General features: G+C 39.1%; 1 protein-coding gene across 1 annotated transcript in view; it reads right to left on the bottom strand.

Annotated features, from left to right (window-relative positions):
• oprl1 (opiate receptor-like 1) overlaps positions 1-21,874 on the bottom strand; it is an 83,856-nt gene that overhangs the window by 15,390 nt on the left and 46,592 nt on the right. Inside the window, exons 3-5 of the mRNA XM_023393044.2 lie at positions 8,611-8,698; positions 7,426-7,608; positions 5,911-6,001 (exon numbers count right to left, since the gene is read on the bottom strand). Of these exons, the coding sequence (XP_023248812.2) occupies positions 5,911-6,001; positions 7,426-7,608; positions 8,611-8,698 (362 nt within the window). The remainder of the gene's footprint in view (positions 1-5,910; positions 6,002-7,425; positions 7,609-8,610; positions 8,699-21,874) is intronic.

Here is a 21,874-nt window from a genome sequence, read left to right as displayed (position 1 = left end):
TCAGATCAATTAGAGGGCCTGAGCCAGAAGAGCAGAGTACTTGCATTAAAGTCTTGATGTTCTATCGTACTAGACTGTACCAGCTTTCTATCAAGTATGATAAAAATAGAAAGAGAGACTCTGAGGTAATGCTATAGGAAAAAAAGAGAGAGAAGAAGGAGACAGACTGAGAGAAAATGAAAACCAGACAGATGGATTTCCAAGGTTGGTGTTCAGGATTCTCCTGCTTTGATATTTGGGGAAGGATGTTGTAGCATGTAATCCTCAGTCAAATAGCTCAAACAAAAGATTTGTTCAACAAAAGTTTAGTTTAATACACTACAAACAAAAGTCTTCAATGTTAAAGTAGTCAAGTTGATTTAATTTATATTCCGCCAAATCACAACAGAAGTTATCTCAATGTACTTTTCAAATAGAGCAAGTCTAGACTGTACTTTGTAATATCGATTACAGTGTCCCAACAATTCCCACCATGAGCAAGCACCCTTTAATATATCTATTTCAGATTTCTTCCAGCCTGTTATGAGGTTTATCAGTATTTTTTTTTAACTCAACCTCAAATACTCTTTTATCCTGTTTTCCGGATTCCCTGAATTAAACTATATTTTACAAAAGATCATCTATAATCTTAATGTATCCATTGAAAGATGACTGAGGATGCTTCACTTCGGCAATGACCTGCTTCACATTTCTGGTTAAATGATAATGAAATATTAATGCACCTAAATTTGGTTCAACGTAGGGAAATAAGAAGATTACAGGGGATGACGTTATCCGAAATAACCAACCTGACAGATTCTTTATGAGAACATGTGAGACTGTAAATTATTAGAAAATATAACAGCTTCATCAGAGCGAATATCTAAAACTTTAAAGCCCAGTACCCTTTTCATTAAACCAACAACGTGAAAGTGGTGAAAGAACAAACAATATATTATCAACCTTACTTAGAAATTACATTTATATATATAAACTGCAACAGCAAATACGTTTTGTAGGGAAACATTTATCGAAGACAGTAGATTTAGAGGTGGTGGGGGTGGACGGACACCATACAAAGTACACATCTGTTACACCAGATTCCAGGGGCCAGTTTCACAAAGGTAGATTTTGACTATGGCTTAGAAATAACAAATAGTCAGACTTCAGATAGCAGTTTAGTTCTTGACTATCTTAAGATGGGCTGTGGTACGACTCCTTGTTGAATTAGGACTTTTTTTAAATAAAAAAATGGGCAACCAAGTCAATGCATGTAACTGCTCAGCTCCATTTACGCCAGCAGAAAATGTTTGTGTTTTTGGAAGAATTTAACAGTCACAAAGACAGTGTGACAATCAAAAGAAAAATCACTGCGGTCTCAAAAAAATATCTTTCCCTTCTCATTGCTTTCTCCATAACAATGTTAACAAACCACAAATTGCCACACAAGCCACATTTTTCTGCTTTTTTTTTTTTCTGCAGGTGTCATTGAATGTTACTATTGTAACATTGGTCTTAGGCCTTACGCTTAGGCCTGAGTTAGTCTGGGGGTAAAGTGCCTATTTTTTTGGCTTAAAATGAGTCACTCTTTATTTTAGAGAAACGGTTTGACTGGCATTAAAAAAAGAAATAATAATAATAATAATAATTTAAATAATTTAAATAAACTGTTTGATGATATATAGATGAAGGCTATGTCATTACCATCTTTGGGGCAATAAACCAAAAAACCGCATGACGTTAATACAAGAGGATGCATTATGACTGCTTAGTCTTTACAACAACAGCAACATAAATTACAACATTAAACTCGCCCTCTCCTTTCTAACTTTAGCTAAACATGTTATAAACAGCAGAGTCACTCTGTCATAACACAGATGAGTAAAATAGCTATCCAGGCACTGAGCTGCAGTGGGGGGTGGGATTTTTGGTTCCTAAACAGACTTAAGGCCAGAAATTTAGTTTTATTAGCCTGAAGTCTCAGCAGCTGCTAAAGAAAGTTCAGTTGCTAGTATTGATGAACAACCCTGTTTACCCACTAATGACAAATTATAGCCATTTTTCTGCTGTGGCATTGTGTATTTAAGGACATGAGAAATTCTTTGCACACCTGTCACTGTAAAAACTGAGCAGAATTCTTCGAATGTTTTTGGCCTTTTTAGGCAAAGAGCTGCCATCTGTGAGCTGTAAGTTTGTCATGATATCCAAGGCTGCCAGCACAATCTCATCACACACACACACACACACACACACACACACTCATCACTTTCACACAACCATATAAGGCAAATGCTCTACCTAGAATTACACACACACAGCTTAATGTGCGTAGAGTAGAATCTGCTCCCCTGCAAGACTTTCCCATTAATATTAGACCATAATTCTGTCTGTCTGCCTGTGTGTGTGTGTGTGTGTGTGTGTGTGTGTGTGTGTGTGTGTCTGCCATAAACTAAAATATATGAAAGCCTGAGCAAGATGTTTTATGGCAGCAAACACACGCTCGCAGTGTATAAAGACAAAGGACTCAGCTGGATCCACTCAACAGAAACTGATAAGCAGCTATAAGAAGAGAAATGAAACGGGTCTGTTTCAAAGTGAGACTGAAGATGCTGTTATCCATCAGGTGTTATCAGGGATCCAAGAGACTTGGATGAATACAGAGAGAGAGAGACAGAGAGAGGGAGAGACTGTGATAAAGAGTAAAACTTTTCAACTTTCTTGTTATGCACTTTCTTCAGAATTTGGTGAGAATCCAGCAGACAGTTGCGCCAGATTTCCAAAGTTCAAACACAGCTGTAGCCCTTTATTAGGAGTCTGTAACACTGCTTGCTCCATGCTCTTTATGATTCAAACATAGGTATCTGTGACATAAATCATCATTTTGGCTTTATTCAGACATGACAAGAGCCTCAATGCTCACATGATATTTGACACCATGAACGGGATCAGCCCGTCGTACAGTACTGATATGGAAAAATAGTGTTTTCTAAAGGCAGAACAGAACATTCCCAGTTCTCTCACAGGCTGCACCAGTGATGGGTTTAAAAGGTATTTTGCCATTGAAGCCTTAATTAATGCCTATCGTAAATGCGAGGGGCACTTACCCTCTCCTCTCACTGCAAATCCCCCTCATAAATCTTCTCATTGATTTTCTCATTTAGATTAATTAATTTAGATTATTAGATAGAGAATTCTGCAGCCTGTTTTATAATGCCTTAGAGTGCACAAGCATAACATGACGAGACATTAAGTTGGGACTAATTTTTGCTTATTATTTTTTATTAATGAAAGCTGAAGGTAGTTGAGGGAATTTTTTGGGATTATTATAGTGACTTTATGAAACGACTTTCTCTGACACCATGAGGGGAAAAACAGAGGGGGTTGAGGGGTTCATTTTTATGAACCTCTGATGTCAAGAATCTCCACAATAGGCTTGGATGACATCCAAAATTTAATATCTTGATACAGTCCAGCCCAAATATCATGATATACAGATTAATATATACTGTAATATTGTTGCATTTTATGTTTCAGATACAATTGATGTTGCCGCTTAACAGCTTACTCCTCAACAACGTAAAGTTGGCTCATTCATAGTTTTTTTTAGAGGTTTAGTTATGTATATAAAACTTTTTGGGCTTATGCCATCAAAAATGATAAATGAGTTTTAAATGACGCATTCAGATTAACCATCATTATAGTCATTCATGTTGTGGATCGGCAGCAGCACAGACGAGGTGAACCTGGACAGAGAGGTTGAGCACCTGATTGACTGACATCTCATTAAAGTAAATGGAGTTCAGATGTGCATCCTGGCAGGCAGGGCTGAAGCCAGGCTAGATTTAATTACTGAGCTTCAGGTGATGCTCGCTACAACGAGGCGTGTGGGTGGATTCCTCTTGGTGCGAGCAGGTGTCGGGGGAGAGGGCGAAGTTATAGCTTCATCATGAAGAGGACAGAAAGAGTAGGAGAAAGGCAGATTTTAATGTTCAAGTTAACCTTTGGATTTACAAGGACAGTGTAGCATTTAGACTAGAGAAGCTAAGTGAGAACTCTGTTATTATTTTATACTCTGAAGTTATTTTATTTGTGTCTTTAGCATATCCTTTCTTCTAGCCACAAAGAATGGATACAAAGCCGCTTGGCATCATTTAAATATTAAAACGCAGAGGCCAGTTAAAGCAGATTATTCATGGGATAATTAAACATAGATATCATTTTGTTCCCAGCCATTTGTAAGTAAGACCTCATGCTTTGATTTGAACTTTTGTGGGATACATCAGTGCAGGAGTGTCTGCTGAGGAAAAACTGTGCAATATTGTTTGAATGCCACTCCAGGCTCTAGGCCACCGTGGACTTCAACAATATTACAAAACAGATTCTGGTCTTTCTTAATGATCCAGGTCTTTAATCAAAGAGATAGGACTGAGATTGAACAGATGAGTGGTAGACAGCAGCAGCACTGAATTACTGAATGGAAGAAGAAGAACCTGTGGATCCTTTCTTACCAGCACCAGTATGCTGAGGTTGTGTTTGATGTGTGTGTGGAAATGTCAGTTTCTTTGTTCCTTTTTTTCATGCTCATTGTAAAATTAATGCTTTGCAAACTCCAATTTTAATGGATCGTGGCTCTGCATTATTTGTATGATAATTCTTCTGAAACTGAGTCACTATAATTATGTATTTCTGCTGATAGAATCCTGTTGTATTGAATTCGTTTGTATTTTCCTCTGTTAATTTCAGCCCTGCATATTTATGACGGAAATGATGATTGCTAGTAACTCACACATGATGTGTGATGTAAAAACATTCAATTGGCTTAACTGTCATTCAATAAACCTGTACGGACTTTGTGCAAAATCTCACATTACAGAAATTGGACCCACTCTTTCAATAATCAAATCATAACAGCTAGTGACTCACACTGTTATCTCATTGGTCTGTCAACATCACTTCTGATGATTGGTTTGCATCTGACGAACGAGATCAAACATTAAGAATGTTTCTATTCCGGTCCACATATAAACGTGCGCCCGCTGTGCGCGGCTTCATTTCATCGAGGGATCGTCGTGGATGCAAACAGGGGGCATCAATGATAACGTGTGCTGAGCCTATTAGTCAGACGCTTTGCAGTAAAAGCTATAAAAACTGGGACAGCAACGACATTTGTAAACGGGTTCACTCGCGTCACACTTCCTGAGGCAATCTCTTGAAATACAGCTGGAAGCTATTTTTCCCCCACACCCACTTTTTCTAGCAGCAGATATTAAAATATATATGTGAAAGCCATGCTGTGTGTTACACAACTGGGTAATGTTTTACATATTAATTAGTCATTAAAATTTATACTATCACAGTCAAAGGTGTAATGCATGTGATGATACAGCATGTGGTGAGACTGTGCAGAGCCTTGGACTTCATGTCTCGGTCTTAGTCCTGTCCTGCAGTGTGAACTGTGGGACAAACAGGTGTGTCCCTTTCTAAACTATGTCCAAGTCAACGTGCCACAGATGGACTCCATTCAAGCTCTAGACACATCTTAGGGATAATTAAAGCAAACAGGAAGCACCTAAACATAGAGCACTTTTGTAAATTACAGATTTCAGTTTTTGACTTTTAATAAATGAGCAAAAAACATGTTTTCGCTTTGTCATTGTGTGTTATTGATTGTAGACTAATGGGAAAGTTAATGTGCAATTTGATCCGCTTGAAATGAATTTTACAACACAATGTCGTGAAGATGTCTGAATACTTTCTGAAATCACTGGGTACGCTGTAAGTTTCTTTCATATGTACACGTGGCGAAGGTAGATGCATGTGCGTGTACAAGTCAGTGCATGTATTCTCGCAGCATCTGCACAGGTACATGTAGGCTATGTAAATACTGTATATGTATATGTATCTGTGTGTGTGTGTGTGTTAACAACTCACTGTTATGCTCTTGTTCTTCCTCTACATTTCCCATGACCATCGCCGGAACGCCAAAGGCCGAAGCCAACACCCACACACAGATGTTGACCACCTGAGGAAATGATAACGTTACTGTGAAAAACATATTAATTTCTTACACAGATAGTGATTAAATAGTAAGATGCATAATTCAACACAACTTCAGTATGTACACAACTCTGAGTGTGTAAATGTGTTCTCATGTGGCATATCTTTGGAAAGCTTAGATTCTTGTGATTTCATTGATACAAACCATTTCAAGATCATAACAGCAGGTACAGTCAGACCAATGACTAAAAAACAAACAGTTAAAACATTGACACAACTCACCCCAATGAAGTCTCATAGTGTGGACAGACACACAGACAGACCCCTACCAACGAACTCAAAACTGTCAATTGTGAATAGTTTGCGGTGGTCTGTTTTATTTTAATTACATTTTCAGCCACACAACTTATTTTTACTCTTTTTATATCCACAAAGGGAAAAAAGCTCTATAATGTTTATGTTTCACTTACTCTGTGTCAGCAATACTGATAGTGAATCTGGATATGGGATAGAATACCTCTGTCACTTTTCATAACAGCCCAAAATGATGACTGTATATGTTCAAGCTTTCAAGACTATGAGCTTTTTTGTCCAAAGCATTTAACCTAGGGTCTTTTGTGGAGTCTCCAAATGGCCTTTTTTGGAAAACGTCTAAACATACCCATAGAAGACATGTGTAAATATTGTGGTATTGTTACCAAATTTGAGCTTGGACCATGTAAGGCTTTACGCTGTGGTCCCATTAGGTTTTCAGGCTCAGAACTCACATCTGCAGGCATCTATTTTTGTGTGTTGAAACCCTTGTAACTCACTGCCAGTGGCACTTACATTTATTCTGTATTCAGTATCTCTATAACTCGGATAGGCGTTTTAGGCTAATTTCACAGGAATGATAAGGGGTGAACCCTTACGTCTACAAATCTAAAATGACTAGTGACATGACAGGGACTCAACACTCAAATAATTGCGGTATAAGAATAATATAATCAATTTATAATTTCCAAAAAGACGTTCTACATATGTTTCATATATGCACTAGCACTCTCCAAGACCAAACAGACTCTGAGGTGTAAAATCAATTAAAGTAAAACAAACAGGAAGCTTGGCTAAGTCATCATCACGTCTGAGTTTACATTTAAAGCACTGTTATTTCTCCGATGATGTAGCATAGAGATTGACACAGTTATTAAACAGAGTGCGCCAATATAGCAGAGCACAGGAATAACAATGCCTGTTTCTCTTTTTCAGTTTTCCTACATGACTACAACACACAGAAAGTCAGTTTAAAGGGGTTCATGACCTGACTCAAATCATGACAGCAATGTCTGAAGAGAGCTGAACTGAGTGTTGACAGCTGATCTGGTGTCAGTGGTGGTTTCAGGGAGGATAACAAAAGTGTGAAGGTTTTGAAAAGGATGAATATCTCACTTTGAAATTAAACGCTTTTACCTTGGCCTTGTGAGGTGTCCTCATGTCCAGGGCTTTGACAGGGTGGCAGACGGCCACGTACCTGTCCATACTCATCACTGTCAGGGTGAAGGTGCTGGTGAACATGTTGTAGTAGTCAATCGACACCACCGCCTTGCACAGAGCGTTCCCGAATGGCCAGAAGCCCAGAAACACGTCAGTGCCCTGGAAACATTTCAGAAAACAAAGAATGAACATAGAAATGCAGCTGGAAGCAGAACAGAGAGCTCCAACGCTGCTGAAATATGACTCTGGACAGTTAATTATCCACTGAACTGGAAACAAATTAGTGCAGTGGAGCACAGAACCATAACACCTCACAACCAACCAGTGACTGATAAAAGTCCATGTAATGTTCAGTAGCTGAGAGGAGAGCAAAACCTGATTCAAACAATCAGTTTTTCTGCATTTTTGTGCCACAGAGTGCAGAGAACCGATCAGCAGCACATTTTAAACCAACACATTAAATACCTTGTTTTACAGGGAAAAGAATACAGTTGTGAAGATTTAAAAGCAGTTATGAAAAGTCACAATGTCTTAGGTTTTGGAAGTAGTGATGCCATAAAGACCATAGGATCATAAAATGACAAGAATGGGGGTCATGTTCTTCTCCAGGGTGAGAGGGAGCAGTGTTACAGTCCTTACAGTCGCTTACTTGTTTAACTAACTCTGTCAAATAAATGTAGTGGAGAAGAAAGTACAATAAATGTGGTGAAGTGGAAGTATAAAGAAGCATAAATACTCATTGTACAAGTACCTCAAAATTGCAATTGTGTACAGTACTTAGAGTAAACGTACTACTTTCCACAACTGCTAATACAACTTCGCCTTCAGTCCACAGATATCTCAATATTGTTCAATTACCCAACAACTAAACTCCTAAATTCCTGAGTGAAAACAAAGGGGGTGACTAAAGACAGGTGATTCAGTGGTTGCCTAGCAACAACAATGGTAAAAAAAGAAAAACCCCACACACACACACACCATTGTTGCTTTTTTAAATTGGCTTCAACAAAAAAGGCAGAATGCATTTTGCAACCTGCAAAATGTGCTCTGTTGGATGCTGTCGTTCTTCCTGAGAGGTCAGTCTATGCAAAAAATGTATCAATGACTAAAAAAATAAATGGTATTCTTTCCTGTATGTGTAGCTTGTTGATAAATTCCTACCTGGAAAGGTAAAGTAGCCAAGAACAAAGAGTCTGCCAGAGCCAGGTTGAAGATGTAGATGTTGGTGGCCGTTTTCATCTTGGTGTATCTGAGGAGACAGGAAGCAGACAGACAGACAGACAGACAGACACACACACACACACACACACACACACACACACACACAAGTTCAGTGAAGCGAGAAAATCCTGAGACAGGAAGCTCATTTTACTGGAGGTCACACACACACCTGTAACACCATAATCAAGCCTCTGCAGCCAATTCAGGGTTTAATCCAGTCTGCATGACAGAGACACTGTGTGTGGCTGCAGGTGCATCGCACCATTAGAATGCACAGAGTGTCTTTGTGAGGAGCTGCTGCTCAAACTGCTGGTTGTAATGAGATTTGGTGTGGAGGCTTTTATCCGAAGCACCCGGCAGTAGTGGGAGTGAGGACACTGTCAACATTGGTAGTTTTGGCGGTAATGAAGCCCCTAAACCCGGCAATGCAATAAAGAGTACAGACTGTGGTGACATTAGGCTTTTGTTACCAAGTTTGAATTATATGTTATTTACGTTTAATAATATTCCGATACTAAGTCTCTAGTTGGAGGAAACTGAGCTAACATCATGTGAGCAATATCCCAACCAGATTTATTAAAAGATTGTCCTAACGTTGCCCCTTGAGGAATGTCATGGGGTCATTACAACCGAAAGGGTTCTTCCTCTGGGGAGCAGTAATATTCTCTGCAACTTCCATGGCTGAAAAAAAGAGTATGAGGTATCATTTGTTCTGATGTTGATATTTAAAGCCATGGGTGTTATTTGCCAACTCTGCTGGGCCTCTGCAGCTTCTGTCCAGATCTCTCCTTTCCCCTCAGGTGACATGGTCTTGGTCAGATACGGGATCAGCAGTATTCTGATGTCACCTTGTGGTGTGCTACTTTGTTTGGTTTCCTGTTTCCTGTTGAGGTTTAGCTCTCAAGTATCTGTTAACCGGGAAGGAACACTTCGGATCTGATGTTGCAGAGTCTGGTTTGACTGGATGGTTTCCCTCATTTTTATTTCATCTTGCCTGTATCTCATGTTTTTTGGGTTTTTTTCGTATGTTGTGGTCGATGTTTGATACTTTGAAGTTTTTAGGTCAAACGAACTCATCACAAATATATAGAAGTGTTTACTTTCTGCCTTCAGGCTGCGGTTGATATATAGACTACTGACCTCTTTGGTTAAAGGCAGATTATTTAAGGTCGTAACAGTGAAAAATATCAGGATTCATCCTCATTTCCACAGAAAAATCAATGTGAATCTTAAAAAAATAAAAAAATAAATGAAAATAAAAATTCATCAAGACATTAATTAGCCATTAATTATCTGAGTGTGTGTGGGCGTGTCCACTGCAGATTTTTTTCCCTCTTTGGTTTGAGAACAAACTGAGGGCTCCTCTGCTTCAGATGCCCTGCATAAAACTTTACAAAAACGCATTGCAGTCAAATGCCCCCCCCCCCCCATTCAGTTTGGCCTCAAGCTCTTTTGCACTCTCGGTTTTTCTCCTCAACACATCCCCTTCCTTCTTTCTCCCCTTTCTCTCCATCTCCTCCTCTGCCTCCTTTTCCCTCCCCATGTCCTCTTTTTTTGTTTTTCCCCCCAATCTCCAATTTTAGGAGATGTTCACCAAACTCAACACCCTTCTCCCTTTTTTTTTTTTTTAGGTCTCTCACTCATCTATTCCCTTGCATCTCAACATCTGTCTTTCACTCTTTTATCCCTCTCATTACCTTCCTCTGACTTTTAGCTCTCTGTATCTTTCCTCCTCTCCACTTGTTATCTGTCTCCACACCCTCAACTCTCTCTGACTCCTCTCATACTTCCTGCCTCAGTCTGCATCATATCTGCAGGTTTGAGGAAGCAGCTGAATTTAAGATGTTTTCAAGACTTCTAGAACATTCTACGCCTGGGATCAAATCCAACACTCAATCACCAAAACACAGTCATATAATACACAAGAACAGCTGCACCCATAGTCAACTGTGAAACCAAAACCATGTTTTTCATAATATTAATCAAGATAAAGCTTAATCTTATTTGTGACTATCCAATACATGCACGTAGGTCAGATTTACTGTAAAAGCAAAATCTAAAGGACCATGTGTGTAAGTTTCATTATAGGCAGCCATTACTTTCAAATCATTTAATAACTTGCAGGAGACAAAAGCCTTAACTGCAATACAGCAGGTCATTTATCTTAGTGAATATTTAATCACCTTCAAAGTGTTGTATTCCTTCTGTCATCAAAGTTTAATCGTGCAGTTGAGTGACAGAAAACATGTATCTCTCTGCATTTTGTCTCTCTGTGAAGTCATTTTTCATCTCTCTGCAGTCATTTTGCGGTTGCTCACAACTACTTCTAGTTGTTTGGAGTCTCTTTGAGGCTGTTTTGTGTCATATTGCATCTCTCTGAGGTCATTTTGTGTCTCTTTGCGGCCATTTATGTGTATCTGTATCAAGAAATGCTCATATTCACCCCTTAGGCCCCTGGACCTGTTCCTGGACCGGTAGGCCCATTTACCGATCCATGATGGTATGTGAGTATTGTGTAATTATAGAATATTTGAACCTACTCTTTAATTCTCTATAGTGTATTACTCAATGTGAAGAATCTGTCGATACAGTCTTAACACCTGCATTTGGATCAGTTTAAGACTTTTCTTAAAGAACTTTTCAGACCTTTTATGGTTCACTTTCTCCCTTTGTGTCATCATCACCTCTTTTCTGTCTTTTCTTTTTGTTTTCTCTTCTCCCTCTCCCCCATCATTCCCCTTAACTCTTGCTCTCCACCATATTTCTCTTCTACCTCCCTCCTTCTCTGCATGCTCCCATCAATGTCTCTCCTCCTTCTTCATCACTTCCATCCCATCCTCACTTGTCCCTCAGCTTCTTTCCTCCTCTCTAACCATCCGTCATACCGGTACCTTCAATGCTGCCTCCGTAACTTCTTGAATACATTTCATCTCCTCTCAGTCCAGCTCTCACTCCACTCTCCCCTCTCTCCTCAACTCCTCCCTTTCTTTCCACCTACCCCCCTCTTTCCCTCCCTCCATTTCGTTCTCCTCCATCTTTTTTCCCTCCTCTACAGCTTTCTTCATCTCCTCCAAATCATCTTCTTTCTTTTTCTGCCTTCCTGTCCTTGTCGTCCTCCACCACCTCTCTCTCTCTCTCTCTCTCGTACACCCCACCCCCACCCCCTCTCTCTACATACTGAAGACTTGCAGGCAGGCTGAGAATCTTCAGAGGGAATATTTCATGGCTGTTCAGCTATCCTGCCCTCTTTACATCAGGGACCAGAGTCGATCCAAACCCTCTATCGCTGTCTTTCTCTCTCTTTTCCAGAACATCTTGTCTTCTCTCCATAACTCTCCCTGGGTCTCTCTCTTGTCTCCTGGCCTTCTGTCTCTCTGACCCAAAAACAACCTCTGTTTTTTTCCCTCCATCTCTATTCACAATGTCTCCCGATATTCAGCTCCCTTCCCTGTTCTCATTTTCTCTTTCTCCCTTCCTTTCTGTCTCCCTCTCTGTCATTTAGTGAAAGTATAATTGCATTATAATTATGAGTTCAATGCTCCTGGCAGCAGCAGAGAGAAGGAGAGAAATAAAAAGGGCATCATGAGAAAAGAAGGGACAGAGAGGCGAGCCTCGAGCAAAGAGAGGCTCCAGTCAGTAACATACAGTCATGTATGAGAAGCGTGTTGCATATGCACAGTTGTCTTTTCTGATTTAGTTTCAAAGAGGGAAACTTTGAGGCTGCTCTACGGTTGAGACAACATGCAAGGGGTTGAATCACTGTAGTTACTTTGATGATACAGGAACATCTTGTTTACTTTACATGCACACTGGAAAAGCACACAGAGTGTTCACATATAAAGGAAGACAAATGACTCATTCATGTTTCTACAGACAAGCCAAATCTTCACAACGAAATACAGAGGCAGAGATCCATGTCCTGTGTCAAGATCTTTGTGCCACAAAAACAATAAAGTGATCGGACATTTTGATCTAAATATGTCTAATAATTCGTATAAGAAGAAATGGAAAAAAAATAGTTTAAAATCTCATGTGTTTCTCTAGAAAATCAAATATTTGTGACTAAGTGGTCTGAAAATAACATTGGGTTATGAATCAATAACTTTAAGAGCTCAGAAAATCTGTTTCATCAAGGCCATGCGGGCTTCTTTTGATCAAATATGATTGACAGTGCCGTTTCCCTGGCAACACGAGTGAACAACCCAACTACTGTCATCAGCTGAGCCTGAAACTGCAGAAACCCAGCAAACTCCATTAGATAAGGAAGACCATGAGAGGAGGATGAAAGTCCTGGAAGAAACTAGTGAGAGGAACTTGATTTTCTTTAGTTCAGTCCTCATTCCAAATTTAATAACTACTAATTGGTATCACATTAAACTCTTCAACAACCAATTGCTCTGTCAATGGTCAGTGTACATAATGTACATGTGAGTATTGTTTTAATTTGAAAGCGAACATTTTAGTCACAAATTTAAATCAATTTTAATCTCATCTAAATTAATGTCATTTTTTTTTATAATAACCTAGTCAGTTAATTAACTAATCATTATTAAATTAATCCTCATTAGGGATTCACCAGTGACTTAAACACTGGATCAAAGCTTTCTCTGGATCAGACTGGAAGCTCAGCACACAGTCCTGATGTTTCTATCCGGTCAGTGCATCTTATTGACTTTCCTGAAACGCAGCTGAAACAAGACTGATCTCTTAGACTCGGTGTTGTTAGCATTCATTATCGTCTGTCTGCACTTAAGGAATTCCACAATCTCCTAAATAAACATGAAATATTTAGCCATTTCATCAATGAGGGTTTACTGCTTTATGCCTCTGTCACTCTCCCTCATGCCGGCTGATTCCTCCGCTCTCTATCTCTAATTCTCTTTTGACTACTTCTGTCTTCTTCAATAAACACTTAAGCTTGTATAATTCTCTGAACAAATTTCAATCTGCAAGCAAATACCAGAATATGACTGCAGTTCCAACCCCTACTGCGAGACACAAGGTTCATATTTTAAGATTCTCCAAAACAAATCAACTATGGTAACGCTTACGCAACAATAAAATTGGTGGCGTTTAGGGACGTGTCTGGATATGAACTCCAGAGTCCCATATAAAAGTCAGATTTGCGAGATGCCAACCTGCTACCCCAACCTCCACATTTATAATTTCTTTCTTTCTACATTAAAAGCGATATCTATAGGTTTGACTGTTGCAACAAAGCCAGTGTTAGCATTAACAGCTCACCATTGTTGAATTACATGACAAGTGGTTAAAATATACCCTCTATGCTACTTTTTCAGGGCAGACTAGATGCTACAGTGACTGGTATTGGAAAAAGATGAGACGGTCCGACCAGACTGATGCTAGCTGGTTAAAATGTTAAATTCAGTATATGAGAAAATGTGATAGAAACACGTGTTAACACTGGCATTGCTTTCCATTCCTGGAGATAGCTCTTGGCGAGTGAAGGAATAAAGTTTGATGTTGAACTCCGCAACATTTTTTCTTGACTGATAGGTAAACAGCTATTAATGTTAATGTTGGCTATGTAGTGATAGCAAAAGTTACAAATAGCTTCTTTAAGATGTAAGTCCTTCCCACACTGAACGTTAACACTAGATGTAAATCATGGCCTGCTCAATCCATGACCCTATGAATGTTCTGTAATTCCCAGTGATTCTAGGCTGGTGACTTGAGGTGTGAGCACCTAATGTTTCCTGTTAAATTATATTGATATACAACTACTGTGCATTGACTACAGTGTTTTGGAGCAAATATAATGCCACCCATAATCTTATCTTCAAACTGTTCAATGTGAACATATTTCAATTATTTAAGCTAAAGTAGAGGATCTACCCCCACCAACTAAAGCATAATAAATGATTTAATGGTTAAGTTACAACAACTCAAATCAATGTCTTGTGGCAGGGCAGAGAATCTTGGTTAAATATAAGAAGCCATGTTGAGATTGAAAAGTGTTTACACTAAAACCTTCAAACATCAATACTGATCAAAAAGTCCTGTCAAAGTCCTGGGCAATACATTGAAAATGCATTGAAAATGAATAAAATTAAAAAATAAATGCCCGTGGATGTTATGTCATTTTTGCAACAAGTAAGTTCCCTTCGAAACTTATATAGCAAAGCCAGTTAGTAATTGATAACCAAGCTAGTATAAGAAAAAGAAAATACAATGTGTTGAATAATGTGCAGGTGATTATTTTGAGGGTGAGACGGGGAAGGTGAACATGAATTGTGGAAAACCTTATAAGACAATTCACTGGTTTGGATCTTATGAGATCACTGATGATTCATGTGTGGTTCAAGCTCAAGCTGCTCCATTACCTCCATTACCACAGACTATAAACACAAGTGACATACAGTTGACTGACAGTATCTTTGGCTAATTTGCTGTCAGCCTGAAACAAATTTTCTGACTTGAATTCAGTTGCTGTAATTCCAGCTGAACATTAATGTTACTTTGCTAAAATGTTATCTCTGCCTTAACTTCCTTATTCAGTTTTTCATCCCTGTCAAGAACACAAATAAAAAGCTCAATACGATCATCAGTCCAGACTTCACTTTGCCATCTTTTCAAAGTAAAAGCTCTTCACATTCAAATCAGTGTTGTTTTGCCTCATTTTCTGCACCTCTATGAATCTGCACTGTTAGGCCTTCAAAGGAGACCAGAAATCCCATTTTAAGTTTTTCCAATATGAAAAAGATAAGTAAATAACAAAAACCCTGTCAAATCACTCCTCTGACTTCCTCACATGCATGGATCATATTCTTTCTTTCTGGTCTTCTGTTCTTTTCTGTTTCTGTTCAGTCTTTTTTCCTCTTCATGTTTCACCTTTATTTGCATGCATTGATGAACTTGTAATTAATAAATGCAATTAATGGATTACCCTTCTGAACCTTCCCAGGAAGCACATTTGCAGCCGATAATGATGTGCTGAATTTGCAGGTGCGTCGTCTATAATTGAGGGCTACAGGGTCAATATTTTGAAATTCATCCAACAGTGGTTCCATTTTGTATGACAAAGGAGGGAGATCAACATCACACATCTACAAGTAGATGGATCACAAGCTCAGTAGCAAAAAGAAATTATGATCATGGTTGTTACAATATCGTCATTGCTGAGAATACACTTAAGTTGCACACACACGCATACACAAGCAGACTTGACTTGAATTCTAGATCAGTCAGTGACTTGTAAACATAATAAAATGTTTGTTTTCTTATATTAGATTGATATGATTCATATATTATGTCATTCTGATAAGCATAAAATAGTCAAATTACTAAAGCACTATCTTTGCAGAAGGCAGTAGAACTTGCATAAAAGCACAGTGTACAGCACAATGAAAACATCCTTAGCATCACATGTTAGCATTGTCATTGTGAGCATTTTGACATTCTGACGTTACCATTTAGCTCAAAGCGCTGCCATGCTTTAGTGCAACCTCAGAGCTGCTCATTTAACACAAGCAGAGATCCAATAATGACATAAAAATAAGTCCTATGTCTATGTACTATGGCTGTTGATGAAAGTATTCCTTCATTATGGAGATGAAAGATTTCCATAAACGATAAATATTGATAGATTCATTGACTTTTGTTTATTTCTAGACTTTTGACTGTGTGATATTTATGGATTGGAAAGAAAAGATGCCTTATTTTCTAACGTTATTACCTGGATGACCTGTGTTGTTTTATGCACAAATAAAGGGATAGGTCGATAATCTAAAGGCTACATGGCTCTTGTGTGACAATTGCTCATAAGCCTAATCAGGTTTGTGTCACTCAATAAAGGAACAGTGGAATGTGATGCAGCATTGAGTCATAAGATAATTTCTTTGCAGATGATGTTGTCCTTTTGATTTCATCTCATTTTCTGTTCTCACCTTCTTCGATTACACGTTACTTCTTGCTTTCTTCATCTCTTCCCATGCTCAACTCTCACAAGACTTTTCCTTCTCTCCATTTCTCACTGCGCTTCTTCTTCTTCTTCTTCTCTCCATTAACAGAGGTAGGAGGAGGGAGGATGAAAGGAGTCCATCTGATGACTCTTTCATCCGCCAAGCTGTTCAGTCTCAAATATTAATAATCACTTTGAATTATTCACACACTGCCGGTCTGCACTGTGTCGGCTTGAATGAGCTGTCACATGCTGGCAAAAGAGTGTGTGAATGTGTGTGTGTGTGTGTGTGTGTGTGTGTGTGTGTGTGTGTAGCAGGCTACATTGAACCTAATAAGGATCTGCTGATGAGACAGAACATGTCAATAGTGTAAACTTAATACAAGTACAAAATTAAAGCAATTATTCACGACTGACCATTAATGAAACTACATGCTTCATATATGTTTTTTTTTTTACATAACATGCAGTCTAAACACTGGTGGTCCAGCTCCGTCCTGTTGCACAGATACATATCCAGCAGCTCTACATCAGCAGCTCCTCCCAGAGAGCAACACTGCTCATTCCTCATTTAGGATTCAGTTGGTGCTGGAACAGTGCACTTCACTTATTGCCTCTTCATCGTCGGAGCTTAATAACAAGGAGGAAGAAGAAGGAGCTCCATGAGCAGGCCTACATAATTTACTACTTGAAGCTCATCTATATCACGTCCTCAGTCATCCCTCTTACACATTTTTTAGCTGAGGATCTGAAATGAGCCTAAAATGAATACTTTGTCATTTGAATATAGTGTCTGAACCAGGAGATGATTCCTTTTGCTTAGCGTTAACAAAAACAGCTAACCTGACTTCCTTCTTTCTTCCAACACAGTGTAATGTTCTCCAAGAAATAAAAGTTGAGCTATACATACTGTACAACATGCTAGACTTATTCTAAACTATGTAAAAAATATGCCAATGTGATTAATATTTTGTTTAACATGGTTTTCCCACATACAAAGTATAAAAAATGTAAAACTTTACAGCAGAAATAAACATGTTTACAGTCTGGTACAAAAAATTGTTTTGGTATCTACAGCGAATTTCGTCCTTCATGATGACAGGTCAACAGTGGGTGAATTTTTATATAACTCACCTGTTTGCATTTTATTGAGGCTAAAAGTTCTGAATAATTGAGGGCATGCCGCTTTGAGTGACAGGCGGGTGAAGAACATATGTTTGCCACAAACCGGCATACACTGAAGTCTCAGCTCCACACACACCTCCTATTTGCCCATGTTTGGATTAGCTGGGATTTTGTCGGGGTCAGGTACTGGCAAGATGGCCACAGCGGAATAGCCCACTCTGAACCTCAAAACTGCTCTTCAGAAACCTATGTGTGATGTCACGGAGGCAACATCCAGTCTATGGTTATATGCAAATGAAACCCTGGCTGTCTAAATCCATTTTTATGAGACTCTTATTGGTTCACTGCAGTTCCAAGTTGGAAAACTGACTGCTTATTTGATATCCATTGTATTATATTAAAACATCTTATGGACATGTTAACAAGATTAACATCTTGATTTTCAACAAGATGCACAGGGAGAAAACGGCATATTTAAGCTCAAACTTCAAACAGACAGAATGTACCACAATCTTTAAAAAAGTGTGCCCACAAAAGCTCCAGAAGGAAGACAATGACACTATTCAGCAAGCAAGATGAATAACTTTGGAGATGTCATATCTCTTCAGAGAAGAGTTACTGTATTCAACATATTTTACATTATTTCCACTTGAAGAGCCATCCGGTCATGTTGGAGCTTAATGTGGAACAACAGACACACCTTCTGAATAAATCAAAAGATGTTCATGCAGTAACATTATCGTGAGGCTGAAAAAGAGTGTGTCCTATTTGCATCACAGACACATGACTCCTGTGTGCTCAAAGCAGCTATTGAAACTTTGAGCCTCCCATAGACAAGTGGCTAAACATAAGAAGATCAAGTGTTTGAAATCTTTCAAATTAAGGTGGGTGAGGGTTAGCTTGTTTTCCACTGTGGCTCATTGGCCAGAAAAAAATAACAAAAAACCCCCCCACAAAAATCTCCCACTTACCATTGATAACTACTTTAAATAAAAAATGTTCTCTTTGTGACATCTTCAGCCCCACAGGTACGAGTATATTGTTTCATCCATCGAGCTGTGTGGCTTTGACAATGACAAAATGTCTCCTCAGGCTTCGCTTTTCTTCTCTCCGTGCACAAAAAATGTTTCCAGGGTCAAAGAAATGTTTTGTACCATCTGTCGTCATAGGTCTGCAGAGGTCTGAGACCCTTAAAAAAATAAAAAGTTTACAGTTCACAGCTTCATTCAGTGTCTGACTAGGGGTCATTTGAAGTAAAACTCATATTGCACTTTCAGGCTTTTCACTGCCGATGAATGCTTCTCCATGAATATCACCTCTGCTGTATAATTAGGTAAAACCTCTTTTCAAAATGCAGCGGGAGGTTGTGGCATAAACGCAGACCTGACCCTACACACTGAATGGTACCAACATCAGTTAAATGTGAGCAGAATGAAAGAAGCTCTCCCACACTCCTCTTTCAGCTTCATAGAGGGAGGAGCTGTGGGTGTGATGGCAACATGTAGAGCAACCGGATGTTTTTACAATTGTTAAGTTAAAGGTGTCATATTTTACACTTTTCCTGTGTTTTATTTGAAGTGTTGATCCATAAGAAGATATATTTTTTTTGTTTTCGAGCCAAAAACCATCTCAATATAGCTTTAAATCTCTTTCTCAGGCTTCTCTCTGGAGCTCTAGTAACAACAGGTGAGTGAGCCAATCAGAAGAGACGCTCTAAGCCCCAATACATTTCTGAAGAGCGGTTTTGAAGCTGAGAGTGGGCTGCCCCGCCTTTGCCATCTTGGCAGTGCCTGACTCCGCCTTACTCTCAGCTAATCCAAAAAAGGGCAAAGAGGTGGAGCGTGTGGAGCTGAGACTTCATTGCATGCTGGTTTGCCACGCACTCAATTATGCATAACTCTACGCCTTAATAAAATTTAAATGGAGGAGGAAAATTCACCCCTGTAAAGTTGTCATGAAGGATGAAAATAGCTATAGAGACCAAAACCATTTTTTGTACCTGTACCAGGCTGTAAACATGTTTATTTCTGCTGTAAAGCTGGTCATTTTAACATGGGAGTCTATGGGGATTGACTTGCTTTTGGAGCCAACCTCAAGTGGCCATTCAAGGAAATGTGTTGGGCTCATTTTTCAGCGCAGAGGTTACCACTATCGGCTTGTGGCCTTGACCCTGATGAAGTCCACCATGAACTCCATGCACATTGGAAGTCGGTGAAGTTATCCCCGAAACCTCTACATAGCATTATGCATTAAAAGAAATTATTAACGCAATATTACAAAATAGGTAAGCCTTTTGATGAAAATCACACAATCCAATTCACGGCTGCCAGCTGATGCAGAGGCACTGGCGTGGTGTTATTATCACAGCCCTCCTCTGGTGACATCAGCCCTATTCCCGTCTCTGAAAGCAATCGAACACATGTACTATTACCTCCGCTATGGTCGAGAGAAGATTGAAGTGAACAGTGAGAGGGATTATGGGAACATGTATGCTGATGTTAAACAGTAAATTGTTAGCATGTATTTTAAGGATTACAATGCTCCTTTTAACGTAAATATTATTCCTATAAATTTGCTTTTTGGCATTCAAAAGGAGGACTGATTTTGTCATGGTAGCTACAGCTTAATTTGCGGACATGATTCTGCACATGACAAATGCCCTCAGTTTATAATGCAGGCCTTTAATGTCTCTAAGAAGGTGTTATTTTCTACAACTTGAGAAGAAGATGACTTTATGCAGCTTTTTATAGGCTGAATGCTACAGCTCATGACGAGGCAACTGATCTTGATGTTTTATGGTGAGATAAATCTTAACATGACCACAACAATGGTTTTGAAACCTTCTTAAATACCACAGGATCATTTCTGATGGTTTAAATTGTTTGGTAGCAACAGTTACCATCTACTAGTAATCTGTTCCTGTGGCTACTTGGGACTTGGGAAGACAGGGTACACATGCTGTGTCTCTGCCACCCCTTAGATGGGACATAACAGGAAACTTTGTTTACCGCCATCATCAGGATGTAGATTCCCATCAACCAACACTGTGGACCGTTTTTTTTCAATCCTCTAATACGACCAATAAGAGTGGCTTCTGAAATAGCGCCCCTACAGCGGCAGGCGTACCGGACCTCAGTATCTTCATCACCATGGTTACTACAATAAAGGTCATGGCATGGTTAGGTTTAGAAAAGATTGTGATTTGGTTTAAAATAAGTACTTCCTCAACATTAGACAATGTTTGTTGTCATGGGTACAATATAAACTGCTGGTTTCACATGGGAGTCGAACACTGCTCTCCTGTGTCATATTCCTGTGTTTTGTTGTGAATAACCTCCTAACTTAACTTCCCCTCCCATCTGTAATACAAGCATATATTTGTAAAGCTGGGGACAAACTGTAAAATCCTTAAAGTAAAAGCCAGAAATATCCCGTTAACTCTGCAGTGGATGTGCCAGAAAAGTGCCAGAAGAAGCAACAGTGAAATAAGAACTGAAATCAAAGTCGAGGAAAAAGGATTTCTTTTACATCTTCAGACAAGAGCTCAAGAGAGCGAGTGGCAGTGGAGTGATATTGAACAGGAGGATGTCAGAGAGATGAGGCTTCAAGCTTTTCACCCCTGACATAATACTTACAAGTGCTGATCCTGGCGGGTCATGTAGTACCTTAAAAGCACTTTGGAAATCCAAACAAGGACTCAATAGACCCGGTGGTGCTGCAAGAGCCTGAGGATGGTTTCTCTCTCTCTCTCATGAGGACCCTTAATTCTCATCATAAAGTCCCATTTGTTTATTACAGCGCTGCAGCTTTTCAAACAGTGGGTCTCCTTTCATGTCCTCTCTGAACTCTAAATCACCTGACACAAAGTCTTGTGGTTCTTCTCTAGACCACCTTGTGTCAGTTAATGTTTGATTCAAAATTTTACAGCTGTATCCAAAGTCATGGGGATTTTAAGCTTATTTGAACATTTATTTTTATATTTGTTTCAGCCAACCTTCTCTAAATGCTTAGAATGACAAATTGAATTACCTGGTACTGCCATCACTACATGATCAGTGTGTCTTGTTAACCTCTGCTGAAGTCTCAAGTTTCCTTACTTTGGTTGGAGTTATCTGTTTTTTCAGAAAATATTTTCTTTATCTTTTATTTATTTTATAT

Source organism: Seriola lalandi, unplaced genomic scaffold (genome assembly GCF_002814215.2).
Source record: "Seriola lalandi dorsalis isolate HSWRI2012SDOR001 ecotype SW California unplaced genomic scaffold, Sedor1 jcf7180002054927, whole genome shotgun sequence".
NCBI classification, from domain to species: Eukaryota; Metazoa; Chordata; class Actinopteri; order Carangiformes; family Carangidae; genus Seriola; species Seriola lalandi.
The sequence above is the reverse complement of the archived record's forward strand: the minus strand, read 5'-3'. Positions and strand labels throughout refer to the sequence as shown.